This window comes from Monodon monoceros, unplaced genomic scaffold (assembly GCF_005190385.1).
Source record: "Monodon monoceros isolate NGI ecotype Baffin Bay Population unplaced genomic scaffold, NGI_Narwhal_1 Super_Scaffold_7, whole genome shotgun sequence".
Classification (NCBI taxonomy): domain Eukaryota; kingdom Metazoa; phylum Chordata; class Mammalia; order Artiodactyla; family Monodontidae; genus Monodon; species Monodon monoceros.
In genome coordinates, this window is record NW_021703784.1 from 2,215,623 (window position 1) to 2,233,403 (window position 17,781).

The 17,781-nt window shown below is 48.1% G+C and overlaps 1 protein-coding gene across 2 annotated transcripts in view; it reads right to left on the reverse strand.

The window, feature by feature from the left end:
- The window catches only part of LOC114887004 (neurotrimin-like), a 926,389-nt gene that overhangs the window by 106,668 nt on the left and 801,940 nt on the right, over positions 1–17,781 (reverse strand). For both annotated transcript variants that reach the window (XM_029208293.1, XM_029208294.1), the window contains one exon: positions 12,763–12,888. In XM_029208293.1, the coding sequence (XP_029064126.1) occupies positions 12,763–12,888 (126 nt within the window). The remainder of the gene's footprint in view (positions 1–12,762; positions 12,889–17,781) is intronic.

The following is a 17,781-nucleotide window of genomic DNA, read 5'->3' on the forward strand; positions in this document are numbered from 1 at the left end:
GTTTTGGCATTGGAGGTTGGGGTGATGGCCTTCTTTACTCCCCAAGGTTGTTTGAAAACCTTTCCTCTTTCACATTTTTGTTGAAAACCTTGCTTCTTCCAAGGTCTTGCCCTCCGGCAATGTTGCATGTACCTCTCCTCTACCTGCTGCCAAGGACTGGTGTCCTGAACTCCCCATGATTCTTTGAGGGCTTTCACACCTGAATCACAGCCCAACTTGTCACTCACCTGGGCCATTACCTGGACTGTCTTCAGTGTTCCCTCTGGTGATCTGTCAGCTTACCTGGACCCTGCTTCTCCATGGACCTGTTCCTTCATCTGAGCCCTCTGCCACCACTTTCACAGGACGAGACACGTCATTCTCTAGAACCTGAAGTTGCCGATGAAGGGACCAGCATTTCTGACTTGAACCTTGTAACTTCCCAGCATGCTTAACTACTCACTCCAGAAGCCCATGCTCACTCTACTCACTCACTCGTTACACAAACACTTATTGAAGGTCTAAGACTGGATAGACTCCACGCTCTGCACAGCTGCACGCACGCTCCTTGCCTTCGGGAAGCTTAGAGTCCACTGAGAGGACGGCAGGTACTGAATAAATCTCCTGTAGCCACATGGTCTCCGCGACAATCCTGGAACATGACAGAGGGCCTCGGATTCACAGTTTGCCCTTCCAGGAACGCTCCGCTGGAATTATCCAGACGCCTTCTCTCCCAACTTTCATAGGGTATCTTCTTAATAAATCCATCCTTATCTACTCTGTGGAAGGCTGCAAACCCCAAACGGATGCTTGATCCGGTTAATGTTTTCACAGTAGTTACCATATAACACAGTCTCAGGTTCACTTATCCTTGGACTTATTTTCTGTCTCTCCTGGTAGAACAGAAGCTCCGTGAGGCCAGGGGTTTTTTCTGCTTTGTCCTGTCTTGTATCTCCACGGCCTAAGACAGCTGCATAGCAGTAGGTGCTCAACAGCAATTATTGAGTAAATAACTGAATCAATGTAGGAGCAACGAAAATTGTTTTGCCAAGGAGTTTTCCCAGGCACAGAATCCATGTCACCTTCTCTGCTTAAATCCTTTTCGGGGATGATGTGTGACAGAGGAAATAAATCAACAGAGGGAGAAAGCCATTCTTCTTTCTCTATCATTGCAGATGACTGGCCAAATATCTCCAACCACTGTGACCTCCGTGAATCATTCCATAAAGGGCAATGCAGTGATGCAGGGAATTAAAGAAGGAGCACAAGGCCTCCTGGCTGCAGACCAGTTAAACAGGAGGAGTCCTGAATCTACTGTGGAGGAACGATTAAGTCCAAAGTCATTCCTTTGAACTCTCAGAGAAGAGGGATTTGTTTTGGGGGCGCTGGGAGAGGGGGTTAGCATAGAAGAATCCACCTCTGTTGGAGAGAAGTAAGGGGTAAGATGATCCTCCTAGGGAAGGAAGGGCTACCTAATCCTCACCCCAAATACGCAGGCAACGAACAGGCTGGCTGACTGTGCAGTAGTATCTGGAAAGCACGAGCAGCCCAGCCAGGAGGGGGCCGGCCCCTGGATCTGCGAGAAGGGAATTGGTATTCCGCTCGTTGCTTTCCTACTGTCCTGGCTCCAGCGGGACAAGCATTTTACACCCCTAGGAAGATGAAGTATGCCAAATACCACAAGGACACAGAGCGAAACTCCATGGAGTCAGACAATGAAAAACATAGCCTGGAATTCAGCAATTTCTTTTCATATCTAAAGCCGTTAATGTGTAAAACAACCTAATAATAACAACCAAAGCACAAGACACACCATTGTGTGAGTGAATGGTAGTATTTAACATGAGGAAGACATAAATCAAGTCAGAGAGCAGCTACCGTAGTCACTGCCACGCATGCTCTGTGGTCCAGGGGGCGCGGGGAAGGGGGAGAGAGTGTGAAGTTCACACAGGCAGCTCCGCAGGAGGAAGATGCCTCACCTGAGAACTGAGTGGTTGGCATCTGTGCTGGGGCTATACGTCCTTTGCTCAGAGGTATCGTGCAAAGACCCACTGAAAGGAGTCTGAGATTGTGGGGAGAATGGAACACCCAGGCCCAGCACAGAGCCCAGCCTGGAGTCTAATGTCTGGACAAGAGTGTGGGTAAACTTGTAAGAACACTAAGAAAACCTGGACGTCCAAGGACCACAGGCCCTGGGCTGGCAGGAGGCCTGAAACAGAGAGCAGCTGTGTCCCAGAGATGGAGAAGAAGCCATGGGTGAGAAGTGAAGCAGGGATAAGAATATGAATCTTGTGTGGCACATGTATACAATGGAATATTACTCAGCCATAAAAAATGAAATTGAGTTATTGGTAGTGAGGTGGATGGACCTAGAGTCTGTCATACAGAGTGAAGTAAGTCAGAAAAAGAAAAACAAATACCGTATGCTAACACATATATATGGAATCTTAAAAAAAAAAAAATCGTTCTGAAGAACCTACGAGCAGGACAGGAATAAAGACGCAGATGTAGGGAATGGACTTGAGAACACGGGGAGGGGGAAGGGTAAGCTGGGACGAAGTGAGAGAGTGGCATGGACATATATACACTACCAAATGTAAAACAGATAGCTAGTGGGAAGCAGCTGCATAGCACAGGGAGATCAGCTCCGTGCTTTGTGATGACCTAGAGGGGTGGGATAGGGAGGGTGGGAGGGAGACTCAAGAGGGAGGGGATGGGGGACATATGTATATATATAGCTGATTCACTTTGTTATACAGCAGAAATTAACACAACATTGTAAAGCAATTATACTCTAATAAAGATGTTTAAAAAAAAAAGAATATGAAACTTGGAGTCAGAAAAGCTTGGATTTGAATTTCACCCTGGCCATTTAAAATTTGTGGACCAATTATCCTCTCAGCTCTCCATTTCTTCATTGCTAAAATGGAAATAACACCTACTTGTCAGGGCGTTTGTGAGAATTAGGTGATATAAGATATGTAAAGCAGAGTGCCCAGCACAGAGCAAATATCCCACAGCAGTGGTTCTCAAACTTAAGTGTGCAACACAGTTCTCCGGGGATTTGCTAAAATGCAGATTTCTGGGTCCCATCCTGGATCTGGGGTACAAACAAGGTGACGCCCATGCTGCTGGTCCAGGGACCACCCTTAGAGAACGGTACCATACAGCACAGCAGTTAAGCATATGCCTTCTGGAGACAGTGTCGCTGGGGGTGGGATTTCGGCTTTGCCACTTGGAGCCTTGTGACTCCGGCCCACTTGCCTGACGCGCCAAGCCTCAGCCCCCTCATTGGTAAAGTGGCCCATCACAGGACCGGTCTCACACTGCTGCTGAGAAGAATTCATACAAGTACGCTGCACGTTTAGAAGAACGGCCAGCACATTTTGAACATCCACAAATCCTTACTGTAATTACTGGATAATAGCCACTCTGCAATTTAGACTCTAGGGAAAATGCAGTCATCACAGGTCAAGGTAAGATTCAGGATGGAAAAGGAGGTGCAAAGTCAGAGCTACACAGAGAAGTCCTCGTGGCCAGGACAATCTGGTTGGAAACAGTCTCCAAGCTCTTCTGGCAGCTCCTGGTGGGACCTGGCCGTGGGACCCCAAAGCCTTCAGCTGGTCTACAGGGGTTCCTCAGTGAGGAGGTTACCGTGCCTATGGTGGGAGGGTGAGGCCCCGCTGAGGCCCTTCTGTACCCCGCAAAGAGCTGCCTGTCATGGATGCTCCTGAGAGAGGGGGTCTCCTGGCCTGGAGGGGCTGCCGTTTTAACCAGCCTTTGCAGTAACTGAGCCAGGGCTGGTTGGCTTCGGTGGGGAAGATAATACAGTCTCCTTGCTTTTCTGTTTCCTTTCTTGTTCCATCAAAACAGTTCTGCATGGTAACGGTCACCAAGTACCCGCATAAATAGCCCAAGACTCAAGAGATCGTGGGGGAGGACGCTGTTAGCAGTGCCTGAGTTCAGCAGACCACAACATCTTTCAAGGGTTTTTAAATAATTGGGTAAAACCACAAACAGCATCTGTGGTGTGCACTCCTGCCCTTGGTTTCTAGACTGAGGCTTGATTTCATATGTTCTCAATTGAGGCACACTGAACTCATTAATTTCCCCACTGGTCTTTTTATGATTTTCCTCTTCTTTGAAGTAGGAAGTCACACAGCTATAATACTGCTTTAAACCAGATCATAAATATTAAACTTACAAAAAACCTTATTGACACTGGCAAATTTTACCCTAAATGTATCTATCTAACCATAATGTTACAGTTAAAGAAAATTGTGGAGTTAGAAGAGTGATCTATAAACATCTCACTCTACCTTTTTCTTTGCCACCTTGGTGTGTGTTTAAACCATTTACTTAATGAATCTGTGGATCACTTTGCCTCGTATTGAGGTTTATCTCCATCATAAGAAATAGCTTTCTCTGTACAGGTTGGACCTAATACCGAATGCTCCCCTGTTCCTAGGGAGAGGAGATCTGCCACTTTCCATTATGATGCAATTATTTTCTTTTCTCCCACCATCAGTGACCATATCTTTCACAGTAGCAATTCCTTGTCCCTCCTGGGACAGCCACTGGGGGCACCTGGGGAATTTTAATCAAGCACCTGCGTTAACTAGAAAATCATGGGGGTCGGGGGGGTGCTGACTAAGCACCTTTGAAGATCTGTTCTTCCTGGCAATTGACTGAGCTTGGGCTTTTGTAAGGATTCAAACTTTTCAGAGGAAAAAATGTTCATTTCCTCCCTTTTGTTCTTGTCTCCTGGATGGGAAAGAAGGGGAACGGGCTGGCTGGGTGCTGGAAAGTACCGGGGTTGGGCGCCTGCTGTGTGTTGCTGGCCGGGCGCTCTGCATCGGGAAGCGTGACTCACCCCGCCGATCTACCCTGACACGGCCTGGTTATCTGTCTTTTACAGATGAAGAGTCGGGAGGCAGCTCAGTCCTGGGGTCAACGAGGGAGGCAGCTCAGTCCTGGGGTCAACCAGGGAGGCGACGGTTGGGGGAGAGGCTTTTCTTACAAATTCCTTTGACTGGTTTGGGAAATATGTGATGATGCGGAGATGAAGCTCCCGGCTCTTACCCCTTTCCTCACTAAAACTGATTTTGTTTTAAATTATGTGCCAGAAAGACTCAATTTTAAAAAGGGAAGAAACATACGGTACCTACACTATTGGACACTTCTTTCAATGATCCCCAAAAGGGCCTGTCACTGTCTCGTGCTGCGCTCAGCACTGGTGATAAAATACGACACGAGGGGCCTGTTGCTGCTCCCCTGATCCCGTGGACACCGGGGTGGGGGGCAGTGGGGGGTCTCTGGAGCTGCAGGTAAGTGCGAGCATCACTGCCGTGCAGAGTGCTGTGACGTCTCGGGAAGGGCCGAGGCACTCCGACTGAAGAAAAGTCATCAGAGGCTCTCAAACGGGTAGCATCTGAGCCTGGTCTTAAAACAAAAGTGGACTCTCTCCAAAAGCCGCGGGAAGATCGTCTAAGGAGAGTGGAAGTGAGTCCAAGGAGGAGACACCAAATAGGTGGTGAGCCACCCGCCAGTGTGACTGCAGTGCGGGGGGTCTTGGGGTCAAGGGCCGGATCACGGAAACTCAAGGTGCCGTGACAAGAAGCAAGAACAAAATCAAGAAAGAAGCGTTATCTTCAGAGAGGCTTACTGCTGCCCCAGCGTGACCCAGGCAGTGACAGTGCAAGGGAATCCAAATCCAGTTGGACCTGATTTCAGACCCACCTGTTTTGGGCAGGTCACCTCCAGCTATGAAAGGGAGTCACTCACTGCAGGTGGTCAGAGCCTCAGAGAAGGGCCAGACATTCCAAACAGCTCAGCAGAAAGGACCAGCTGGACCATTCTCACCTGTCCTCAGGAAGCAGGTGGAGAGGGCAGACATGCTGGTCACCACCCATGCCCCCCTGTGGGAGAAGCCTCCACAGGGAAGGATCCTTCTCTTAACTGTATCTCTTGGACTCTAATATTCTAGCAGAAGACAGGTGGGCAGCTGGTAGTTTAGCAGGTGCCCCCTCCAGGGAGACTCCCTGACAGGGAGCAAAGAATCACAGATCTCAAGGCCTCCTTTCCCTTCAGGCCCTTGTTTCTTGGGAACTGAGGCTAATTCCTGGCTTCACAACACCTTGGCCATGACTGGAGAGATAATTCAGTCATTGAGTTCCCCCTTGGCTTATGGCAGAAAAGATGTATCGCCTGTATCATTAATTACAGGGCATCCACTAAAATGAGACTCCAAGAGTTGTCCAGAGTTGGCACAGATAGAGATCTTTCCTAAGGATCTTTGTCTTTCCTGTTTTTTGGTTTTTTTTTTGGTTCCCTGCTGCTGGGTGGTGAACATCGGGGGTGGATGAGGTGAAGCCTTTAGTTCCATTTTGTCCTCCTTCCCTCCCATCCCCGGTGCCTCTTTGCTGGAGACGATTTTCTCGTCTGCCATCCTAATGATTGCTGTGCCACACCGGGCCCCTGACGCTGGTGCTGACAGGCTGCTCATTAGTGCCAGGGTGCCACGTCAGCCAGTGGCACGCCAGAGTTCCACGCCTGACACTCTTCCGCAGAGCTGTCACCGGAGTCGCGGCACCTGCCAGCTCTGGTTGAACTCAAGCTGTGATACCCCCAGTGCCAATTAGTGCTTCTGTGTCCTGCTTAGCTGGGGAGGAGGGCCTGTCAGTGCTGACAAATGGGAAATAGGTGGGTGGGGAGCGCTCAGAACACTGGCGAGAGGAGAAGGGCTCCCATCCGAGGGTCACTCTGTCCTCACCAGCTGGTGCCTTTGAAGGCTCTGGGAGGCATGAGGCAGGGCAGCCGACTGCTCCCTGGGCCCTGGGCCCTTCAACTCCAGCAGGAGAGCTGAGGTGGGAGCGGGGAGACTGGCAGCTGAGGCAGGTTGCCCAGTCCTGCGGACAGAGGTGTGGAAGGCATGCAGAAGCGCCCACCCCGTGCCGTGGAAAGAGAAGGCTTCCACAGCTAGGGCGTGGTGTGCAGCCCAATGGACATACAGCTTTCTTCTAACTGTGCACTCTCACCCCGGGTCTTTGTGTGGCCCTGGGAAGAAACAATCCATCTCTACCCGAACCTCGATGCGCACACTGGGGATGGAGGGGAGAAATTTGTAAACGATATGTCTCTTTTTTGGGTACTGATTTCTTTCTTTGTATTAAACTTTGTTTAACCCATGAGGAGCAGCAAGTTTTCATGTATTATTGAATTCACTCTCTCTGGGAACATCCAGGATGGATTTATGAAACTGTTGGGAGCCACTGCGGGTTGAGGCACAGGTAGGGTTGGGATGAGTAAGCCAGCAAGAGGATCAGGTGCCCTGGAAGAGCCGGGTGAACTACACATCAGAGAAGCACCGACATCATGAGAGTGATCATGGTGAGGCGGTGATGAGGGCAGAAGGCAGCTCACGCAAGACCCAACTTCAACGATGCTCGTGAGCCACTCTGACCCTTGCAAAAGAGAACTTGAAAAGGAGTCACTTCTTCAAGGAGAAGTCCAGCCCTGGCACAGCAGCTTCCCCACCAGACGGACTTCGGGAAAGGCTTCAAGACCAGAGAAAATTTCCTGGAGACTTACCAGCAGAGACTTCAGCAGGAGACACACCAGGTCTGGACCACAACATCAAAGTGGACAAGAATTCCTCAAGGATGGGGATGGAATCTTCAAATTAGGTGAACGGCCATCCCCTTTGGGGCACCAGCAAACACAAGGGCTGTTCACGGAATCAACACATATTTCTTAGAAGCTTTCTAGGTGCTGGGCATTGTGCTAGGAGGTGAAGAATCCAAGAAAAGAGAGACATAGGCTCTGGTCTCAACTGATGAATCAGGAATCAGGACATCTCTTCGGACAGATCACTGGAACCTCCTGAGCCCCCTGCCAATACCCAGGTAGGAGGTGTTCTCTCAGCAGCCTTGGTGAGATTGTTATTGATATTTTCAGTGTTTTGTTTGATGGGATAAAGGGTGAGGCAGGTGCAGCCGAGAGGGCAGCCCCATTAGGACACTCGGTGAGCCATGACCCCATATGTACAGTGAAGCCCATGCAGTGGTGGCTGGACTCAGGCCTTCATCTGGGTTTTGTGGTCGGCTCCCAGGGATGTGGAAATACAGGAACCTCAGCCTTCTCTCTAAAGCTCTGACAGTCCAACAGAAACTGGAGACATGAAAATTGGCCTTTGAGAATAATTTTTTTATGAAGTGTGAAGTCTTGAAGAGCCTTTAGAATACATTGAAAGAGAGAGTTTATCTGTTAGAAGACTCAGAGGAATACAGAGCATTAAAGGTATTCTTTTGAGTAGAAAGACTCGAGCTTAAGGGCTATGACAAAATAAATTCTTGCATGCCTAGACAAGGAAAAGACAAGACAAGATGCAGAGTCATGAGTGAGAGTTGTGTCTAAGGGACCCTGGGGACCACTGACGGTCCTTCAGTGCCCGGAGCAGCAGGCTAACAGGTGGGATTCGGTGAGGGGCCATTAGAACATTTGTGCAGTTCCAGGCGGCATTCCCGTGTGAGGAAGTGACGTGGCTCTTCCTCTTGAAAAGACCAAGGCCTGTGCAGGTACAAGCAACACCTGTACCCTTCAAAACAGGTATGCACCATGAGGGCAGGTGTCTCTACAAAGCTAGTACACCTTCTCCTTGAACTCCTGGGAGCTATAAGTTCATGAAGGGAGCTAAAAAGACATATAACCAGTAATAACAGGTGAGATACCACTTCTCATGATCAACAGCAATGCCAAGAGGTAGCTTGGGAGGTCTTACCTCCCTCTCTATCTTGGATAAGTACAACTGACATTTTCTCCACCTGATGTCAAGTGCCAGCTAGGCATCTTCTGAGAAAGACCCCCAACACCCCTCCCACCATAAGATCACTCCCAGTTTCTGTATATCTGGATGGATGAGCCACTACTGATACAATGGTGGTTAACATTGCTTTATTACTTTTCCACATAAAAGGAGTCAAGGCTGGGACCTTATGCTAAGTGAAATAAGTCAGACAGAGAAAGACAAATACCATATGAGCTCATTTATATGGGGAATATATGAAAACAAAACAAAACAAATGTGCAAAACAAACCAAAGAAAAACAAACACATAGATATAGAGAACAGAGTAATGGTTACCAGAGGGGAAGTGGAGTCAGGGGAGGTAGTGAAATGGGTGCAGGGGGTCAATTGTATGGTGATGGATGGAAAACTAGCCTTTTGGTGGTAAGCTCGCTGTAGGGCATACAGAAGTCAAAATATAATACACGGAACTTGTATTGGGTTGGCCAGAAAGTTCGTTCGGGTTTTCCTGTAACATCTTATGGAAAACCTGAACAAATTTTTGGCCAGCCCGATGTGTTATAAACCAATGTTACCTCGAAAAATTTTTTTTAAAAAGGAAGAGATTTTTATCAGCTTACTGCAGCCCCATATAAGTTGTGATAGAGAAAACTAGGAGTTTTCAGAAATGCACAGAACAAACAGACCAGTCTGGAGAGAACATGCAGTGAAGCCATCAAGGTTGCCCAAAGTGCTTGGCCAGGGTCAGCCCTCCATCAGGGGTTTAATGGGTGTAAGCATAAGAATGACCTTGATTGAAATGTGATCTGCCCACACAAAGTGGGAGCAAGGGTGAGAGCAGCTCTCTGCCTTTGGAGCCTTCTATCAGGTGTAGCGTATCTTTTTCTCCAAGGAACCCACATCTTGTCCCTACGTTATTTAAAATAAGCAGCCTTTTGGAGATATTTAGTGGGGCAAGATGAAGGCCTGGCTGCTGAGGGTCTCCAGCTCCAGTTCGGGCTGGGCAGCAGCCCGATGACAGCTCTGATCTCCAAATAATCAGTCACCAAGGAAGCGGCACCCCGTGAGCCCCGGGGTGATCGGTTACCATGTGGCATATCGCATCAGTTTGAATCTGGGTTAGCTAATCCAGACCACAGATCTGGGAAAAGCTGCTCGTCTAAATTACTCTGATCCACAGGTAGATTCTGATTATCCTTCTCCTCTCCCCTTGATCCATCTTCTGTTTCCATAGCAGCTAAAACCCCCGTAAAATGGAAGCATCAGGTCGAGTCCCCTGGGGAAATGAGGCGGCTGGATGGCCAGGAGGGAGGGAAGGATGCTAGGGCACAGTGGCGAGAACCTCAGCAAGAGGAACGGAGAGGGTGCCAGTGCAGAGGGAAGACAAAAGTGCTTGTGAGGAGAAGAGAGAGAAGAAAGAAATGACAATGTGGGATGAAACAGAAGGAGGCTGTGTAGGAGGCTGTGAGAGATAGGAAGGCGGAGAACAAAAACAGAAAGCATGAAAGGACACGACAAAAAGAGGAGCTGTACAGAGGAGAAGGGAAAGAAGAAAAAAAAGGAGAGGGGAGGGGAGGGGGAAGAGAGGAAAGGAGAGGAGAGGAGAGGACAGGAGAGGAGAGGAAGAGGAAAGGCGAGGCACCCAGAAAAGGACGAAGAGCTGCAGGACCAGAGGAGGGATGAGAAAAGACATCAAGCAGGAGACAGAGGGGACTTGCAGGATGGAGGGGGCGGTACCACCTGACAGAAGGAAAGTCCATGTACCTGGGATGATGAATGTTTGCGTATGCTAAAGGCACAGACGGCCCTGGAGTCCAGCGGCACTGAGGTCCCGGTATTAAGCAGTGATGAACGGCGTGCACCATGGGCCAGAAAGTCTGTCCATCTGGGTGCCCCACCCTGGGATGTGCCCCAGGGCCAAGTTCCATCACTAACAACTTCATGCACAGTGAAGCCTCCTCCCAGACTGTGGGCCAGTCCACATGTAAGATCATTTCCAGTCAAGAGATTGGCAGAAATTCCAGCATCTCTCTGATTCCTTTGCTCATGGTGGTAGTGTCAGGAGCGGTGGCTAGGGACAGCTCCCAGCGTTTCAGGCCAAACACAATGAAAACCTCATCCCTTTTCTGAAAACCTCCATAGGGCTAACTGTCACCCTGAGAGAGGGAATTTGGTTTCTGGGGCCCATGCATAGTCTTCAACTGATTTTTTTTTTAATGTCCAGGTGTAGTAAACCTGTGATGCGCTGCCTTCTTCAGGAACGAAGGATGCCTGCCCCAGGGGGTGGACGGACAGCCCTCGGCTGCAGCCCCTCGTGGGGACTGTCTCATACGAAGAGAGATGCCTGGCCTAGGTCACAGCTCTTCTGGGGACAGCCCGAATTCCCTGACCTCGACCGCTGTGCTGGCATAAAAGGCCACCCCCATAACCTCAAGAGAGGACAATTCATCCTATCTTCAGAATGCCCCACAGGGCTAGTAGAGATGCTTCCCTGGTCATCATGGCGACTCAACCTCTCCCTTGGCCTGACCCCGCCTCCCTCCCTCCCCTTCCACAGGCTTGATCCCAAGGGCACCTCCAATAAACTTCTTGTTTGCCAGTCACCTTCTCAGGGTCTGCTTTAGGGGGACTCAGCCTGAAACACCCAGCAAACCACGCTGGTGGCGACTTTAGCACCTTTATTTTTATTGAAATCTAGTTGATTTAAAATATTGTGTTAGTTTCGGGTATACAACAAAGTGACTCAGTTCTATATGTATATATAGATATATATATAGATATATATATTCTTTTTTGGATTCTTTTCCATTACAGTTTATTACAAGATATTGAATACAGTTCCCTGTGCTACACAGTAGGTCCTTGTTGTTTATCTATTTTATAACAGTGTGTATCTCTTCTTTAGCCTCCTTAAACCTGCGTGACTCAGCAACGCACTTACCTTCATACATACATACAAGCATACACACACACACACACACACACACATATATATATACATACGTACATAAATATATTCTATGTTAGCCAGATATAAGCAGTGAAATTAAGGATCTTTTTCAGGTCTCTGCTCAAATGTCCCCTTGTCGAAGGCCTTTCCTGACCAAACCTCTTGTCCTTCTGTCAATGTATCCTGCTCTATTTTCTCATCCTTATCACCACGTACTATTAACATTATTATTTTGGTTACTCATCTCATGACAATGTGAGCTCATGAGAGCAGGGACTTGTCTGTTGTGGTTTATTGCTATATAAACACTCAATAGACATTTTAGAACTAATGTAATGCAGCTCGCATAAAAGCTAGCTTAATAATAAATGGCATGTTGCCTTAAATTCTAAAAGTTTAACGTTCAATCCGTGAAAGCACAAAACAGCACTTAGCCCGGTCTGCAAAACGTCTAGACGTTTAGACAAAGTGAATTTTGCAATTCAGTCACACACTAAGTTGTCCTTGTTATCTAGGATTAATCAGAGTAAAGCAACAAGAAAACCACAGAAGGACTAATGGCCTAGCGACCAGATATTTGGCACTGTTGAAGCAGCACCGACGTGGAACTCTTCCTTGTAGGCATATGGCCATCCCAAACCCTCATCCATCATTGTGTGTTTGTGTCTTCTCTCTCTTACAAAACAGCCAGCTGAACAATGCCACCAACACCGAGCACACTCCTCCATCGCCAAACGTGACCAGGAAAGTCGCCCAGAACAGCTTACCACCACTTCACCCAGAAACAACTGGGATTAATTTCCCAGGGACTGGAGACATCCTCCAGTGTGATTTCTGAAATCTCAGAGCATGTGCCTGTCTTGCACTGGGAACACCGATATTCTCTGCGGAGCCATGAGCAACTTGTTATCAGGCCACCAAGAATGGGGAACACTTGACACCAAGTCACCAGCGTCATAACGTCCTGCCAAGGCCAACGATTCTCCCACTTCCTCTCACGACACGATACACCAAACTGCTTCTCTCACCTTTGGGGGAGATGTGTCTCCAAGTAACCGTCGGCTCTGGTCGACCCGTTGCTATGCAGGTGAGGCTGACATTGTTGCCTTCGTTGATGGAGATATCAGAAGAAATCTCTACAATTTTGGGAGATACTGTGGAGACAATACAGGTAGAAGGAAAATTAAAATCCTGCTGAAACATTTCTTTGTTGTCTTCAAGTGGTAGTTGGCAGAATAACCCAGGGACGGCAATATTGGGGCTATAGAGTCGAGGACGAGGAATCAGAGTAGTCACCTTACACGTGAAAGAAACGTCTCACCTCAACTTCAGCTTCTATTTCCTCCTATGTACACGCAATGTCAGAGGGTCTGAAAGGGATGGTTCCACTGCAGCCCCACAGGACCTGTTCTAGCCCCCCACCCTCTTCCGGTCTCCACCCTCACCCACACGCTCCGCCCACTCCGGCTCCACACCGCGTCACGGCCGTCTTTATATGATGCACTTCTGATCATATTGCGTCTCTGCCTAAACACCTCCAACCATTCCTACTGCCCACCTGAAAACACCGAAGCCCCTCATCCAAGCAAACCAGGCCCTTCGGAATCAAGCCCGAACCTCTGTTTCCACTGACATTCCTGGCGATTCCACCTCTACTTACCCTGTTGTCATCCCCAACTCATCATGTCCTTCCTGGTCAGCCTGCATTTGGGATCTATATTCTTCCTTCTGTCCTTCCTGGGAAACTCCCAGTCATCCTTTTAGACCCAAATCATATGCCACTTTGTCGCATCTTTCCCTACCCCTACTCCCTCTGGCCTCCTGCACAACTCAAAGATCCTGCACCCAGATATGTTACACGCACCTGAGGGGGAGTCAATCAGACGTGACAGACTTGGCCTCTTTCTCTCTCTGTGTCTTAGATTAATCCCCCCAAAGGATGAAGAGGTTCATCCCAACTGTAGATCTGGGGACAGAATCCCCCAACTTTGTTTAGTCTTTCGTTTTGCAGCCAGGGTTTCCTTAGAAAGTTAACATTACGTTGTGCACTTTCTCATTTATGTTTTACAGGACAGCATCCCACGGGGATGAGCACAGCCAGCGGTGTGCATCTGTCTCATTCTGGGGCTCAGAGGTGGAAGCTCATTGTTGCTGCACATCTAAGCCCAATTCTCCAGTACCATCTTTACCACTAGCGAATGTGATGCCTGACCATGAAATGACTACTCATTTGTCTTGTCTGCCAAGGGGTTTATAAAGTAAGGGTGTCTTTTATTGGGCAGCCCCCCCCAACTCCCAATTCTTGGCCCTTATCCCACTGTGCTGTAGCTATTTGCGTAGCATCCCTCACCCCCTAGACCATGAGCTTTTTTGATGGCTTGAGCCAGGTCTTACTTACATTTATATCCATAGTATAAAATGCAACACATATTTATAGGATGGAATTATAATGGTTGTTCATGGGAGCCACCTCCCCACCTGGCTACATGTCTGCGACAACCTCAGAACTGGGCCGTTAACACAAGTCATTTCAGTTCTACTCACACTGGTTTTGGCACGTTAGCTCTTTACAGGTTAAGGGGCCCCTCTGTCCGGTTCTATTAGGCATCTTCAGGTCAGGTTGCCTCCTTGAATCAGCATGCTTCTGAGCCACCCCCGTGTGCTATTCCAGGACCCATTATCCCCAGGACACAGTGCCATCTGGCCTGCAGGAGACCCCAGGCAAGCTGACCATCGCCCTTATTCCCTGGATGGGACCAAGGTCACGGGGCAACCCTCACAGGAAAATCAGACTGGTTGGAACTTTCCGTGCTGGTCTTTCCTCTCCTGGATCCATTCATCACTCACTCCTGATGGTGTTGGATTTTTTCCTCCAGAAAGGAGCGTGTCGTGCAGATAGCTGCTCTCAGCCTTTGCTCCTTTCCCTCCTTCTCCTGAAAATTGACTTCCCATCTGTTTCCACGCTGCGTCCAACCAGGAACGCTCATTAGCAAGAATGAACTGGACTTTGGTTTCTGAGCCCCAAGCCCTTGCTACTGGTTTTGGTCCCTTCGCCTCTTTCTCCAACTGTCTAGACCTACTGGAAGCATTCAACCTCATTCAAGGTTGAGCTGCCACCCCTTCCACAAGGTCCTCCAGGCGACGTCCAAGGGGATGTGGCCTCTCCTGCTTGGAGACTCTGTAGCCTCCTCCACGGCATTAAAATAAACTGGCTTATGTTACCTTGTCTCATCTTTCTCCTTGGCTATAAATTATCATAGTATAAGATATTGGACAAGAGCCTTGCTCATCTTTTTATTTTCTGCTGTCTCCAAAACGGTCCCTTGCATAAAGCAAGCACCAATTAATCATTTTTAGTCTTAAATCCGCGTGGAGCTTCAGGTAGAGAGGCAACTGTGGTGTGACGTTCTGTGTGTGCGAGTGTGTGTATGCCCTTGCACACATACATACCTGCATTCTCATGGATATTTGGCAGGACAGACACAATGGACGGTTGATGTGGCCAGGGCTGGGAAGTGACCGCTGGCTCTAAGACGCGGGACTTCTAGGACATTATATTGTGATTCATGGCTCTATCATTTTAAAAGCTAGATTGAACCTTCCAGGAGAGAAAGATACTTGATGAGTTAATGACTGGACACTTGATTTGCTGACTGTCCGAAGGATCCAAATTTGTAAGCTCTCTAAGTTCTAGAATCATTTAACTTTGATGTATTTTATTCGCAGAGCTTTAACTGGGACTTGCACTTCTTGAACCCCACCTCACCCCCAAGCCATACATTTGCCTGGCCCTGATCCTGCCCACCCTTGGCACTCACACAGCCTTGCCTGTTTCCCAGAGGACAGGCTGCCTGCAGAATGGCTGTGCTGGCCTTGCAGACATCGCTTTGACTCTGCAGGTAAGTAATTTATTGATCTGTAAAGCACTCTGAGATGCCCTGCGAGGGATTATGTCACGAAAATGCCATGCAATAAAATAAAAAAAATGATGGACTTTGTGAACACAGGGTGATTTAGGGTTTGTAGCTGGAAGTGTGCTCAAAGTACATTTTAAGTGGAAATCAGGCAGGGTAATGAATTACTCTTGCTTTGGAAGGGCTTCCTGGGAGTTCATTTTCCTGGCTTCTTACATGATAGCTAATCTGCTAATCATACACTAGAGAACAATGGACAGTCCCCAAATAGAAGAGAAGGTAGTCTGGGCCAAGCTGTTGGCACAGTAAGTATATAAAATGAGACCATCACACCTCATGCTTGGAAGAATCATCTAGAACTGTCTCCCTCCACTAACAACTGGAACGTGTCCAACTCACGAAGTCGCAGTTGGTGAAATGCTTGGCCTTTCAATCCTGCCTCAGGGTGTAGCTTGAAGGTGGCAAACTGCCTCGAGATGACTTTGAAAGGTAGACCATTCGTGGCATAGAGCTGAGACGGTTTGACCAGGGGTGCAATCCCAATCACCAGAACCACACTGGCACAGTGCCAAAGATGCTAGGCGGTTAGAAGTATCATCTTCCAGGTGGCAACTTCTAACATGTTGTATTTAAAATGAAAGTGAATTGACAAGGATGCACTATGGTCTTAGCTAATCCATGTTCGTAAGAAAATTCTGACCCACTGAGATAGGGCTACTTACATTTTTATATTGTTTCCATGGATACCTCCTGCATCTTATCTCATCTCATCATGCAGGTGGTTGGAAACACACTAGGATTGCTTTGTTTTCACTGATTCACTCACACATTCATTCATTCTTTCATTCATCAATACTCACTGAGCACTTCCTTATACCAGTGTTGTGCTTAGCCCTAAGGGGCAAGACATCTAAAAGACACAGTGTTTACCCTCAAGGAGTCCACAGTCTAGAGATGCAAAGACAGGAGCAGAAGCAAACCCCTTTAGTGCACTGTGACATAGAAGGACAGATAAGGTGTTGAGGAAATGCAGAGGAGAGACACATTAGCCAGCCTGGAGATGCATGTCATGGAAGGCTCCTTGGATATGAGACACCTAAGCTAATCCCCAGAAGACAAGCAAAAATGAATCAGTTCTGAGGAGGAAAGGCATTTTGGGCAAAGCAGGTGATGTTAGAAAAATACTATTAGTAAGACTTTCGGTGGCCAGGCATAATTATTAATGGAAGGATAGCTACTGGAGGAGACATGGCCAAAAGTCACTCAAGCCCTGAGTGAGCACCTACTATATACACACTGTGGCTTAGGTATGTCCATGACGTGCAGCAATGCACACATTTTCTTGGCCCTCCATGAACTTACAATCTGTTTGGGGAAACAGTGCATATATACGTCCCACCGCGTCACAGGGTTGTGTGGGACTGGATGCTAAAAGGTTGGTACAGACATTGCACTCTGTGAGTTAGTAAGAGTGTGGGTGTCGGCACAGCTTCTCCTGGGCTACAGAGTCTAGTTCGGGTACCAACAAAAGAGAAACGGTCATGTCTGCAGAGCAAGTGAAGCTGCTTCAAGTGGGACAGAAGTGCATGGGCACGGCTGGGAAGGCAGAAATCCAGGATGCGTGTGAGGATACAAAGTCTACTCAGAAGCAGAGGTGATGGAGAGCAGTGGTCCAGATCCCGGCTCTACTACGTTCAAGTTGTGCGGCCTTGGCCCAGTCACCTCACCTCTCTGTGCCTCATGTCCTCAGGTCGTGAAGCCAATTGCACGTATCTCACCGGATCCCTCTGAGGATTTAGGGGTAAGTTTATGAAATGCACTTACAGAGGCTCTAAGCGATGCGAAGTATGCAATAAGTGAGTTTTCGTATATTGTGTGCTTGGCAGACACGTATGTCACGTCAACACAGAATGGAAGGTTGATAAATTCAAACCGACTCGAGGAAGAATGGGATACAAGGTCAGTGAGGTAAACTAGAGCCGGATTACAGACCAGCCTGAATGGCCAGGTCCTTCCTGGGTTTTAACTCTATCCTATAGGCAATGGCAAGCATTTGAAATTGTTTAAAAAAGGAAATACTATACATAAATATATAGTGAATATACAAATATATTAATATACTTTAAGCAAAAT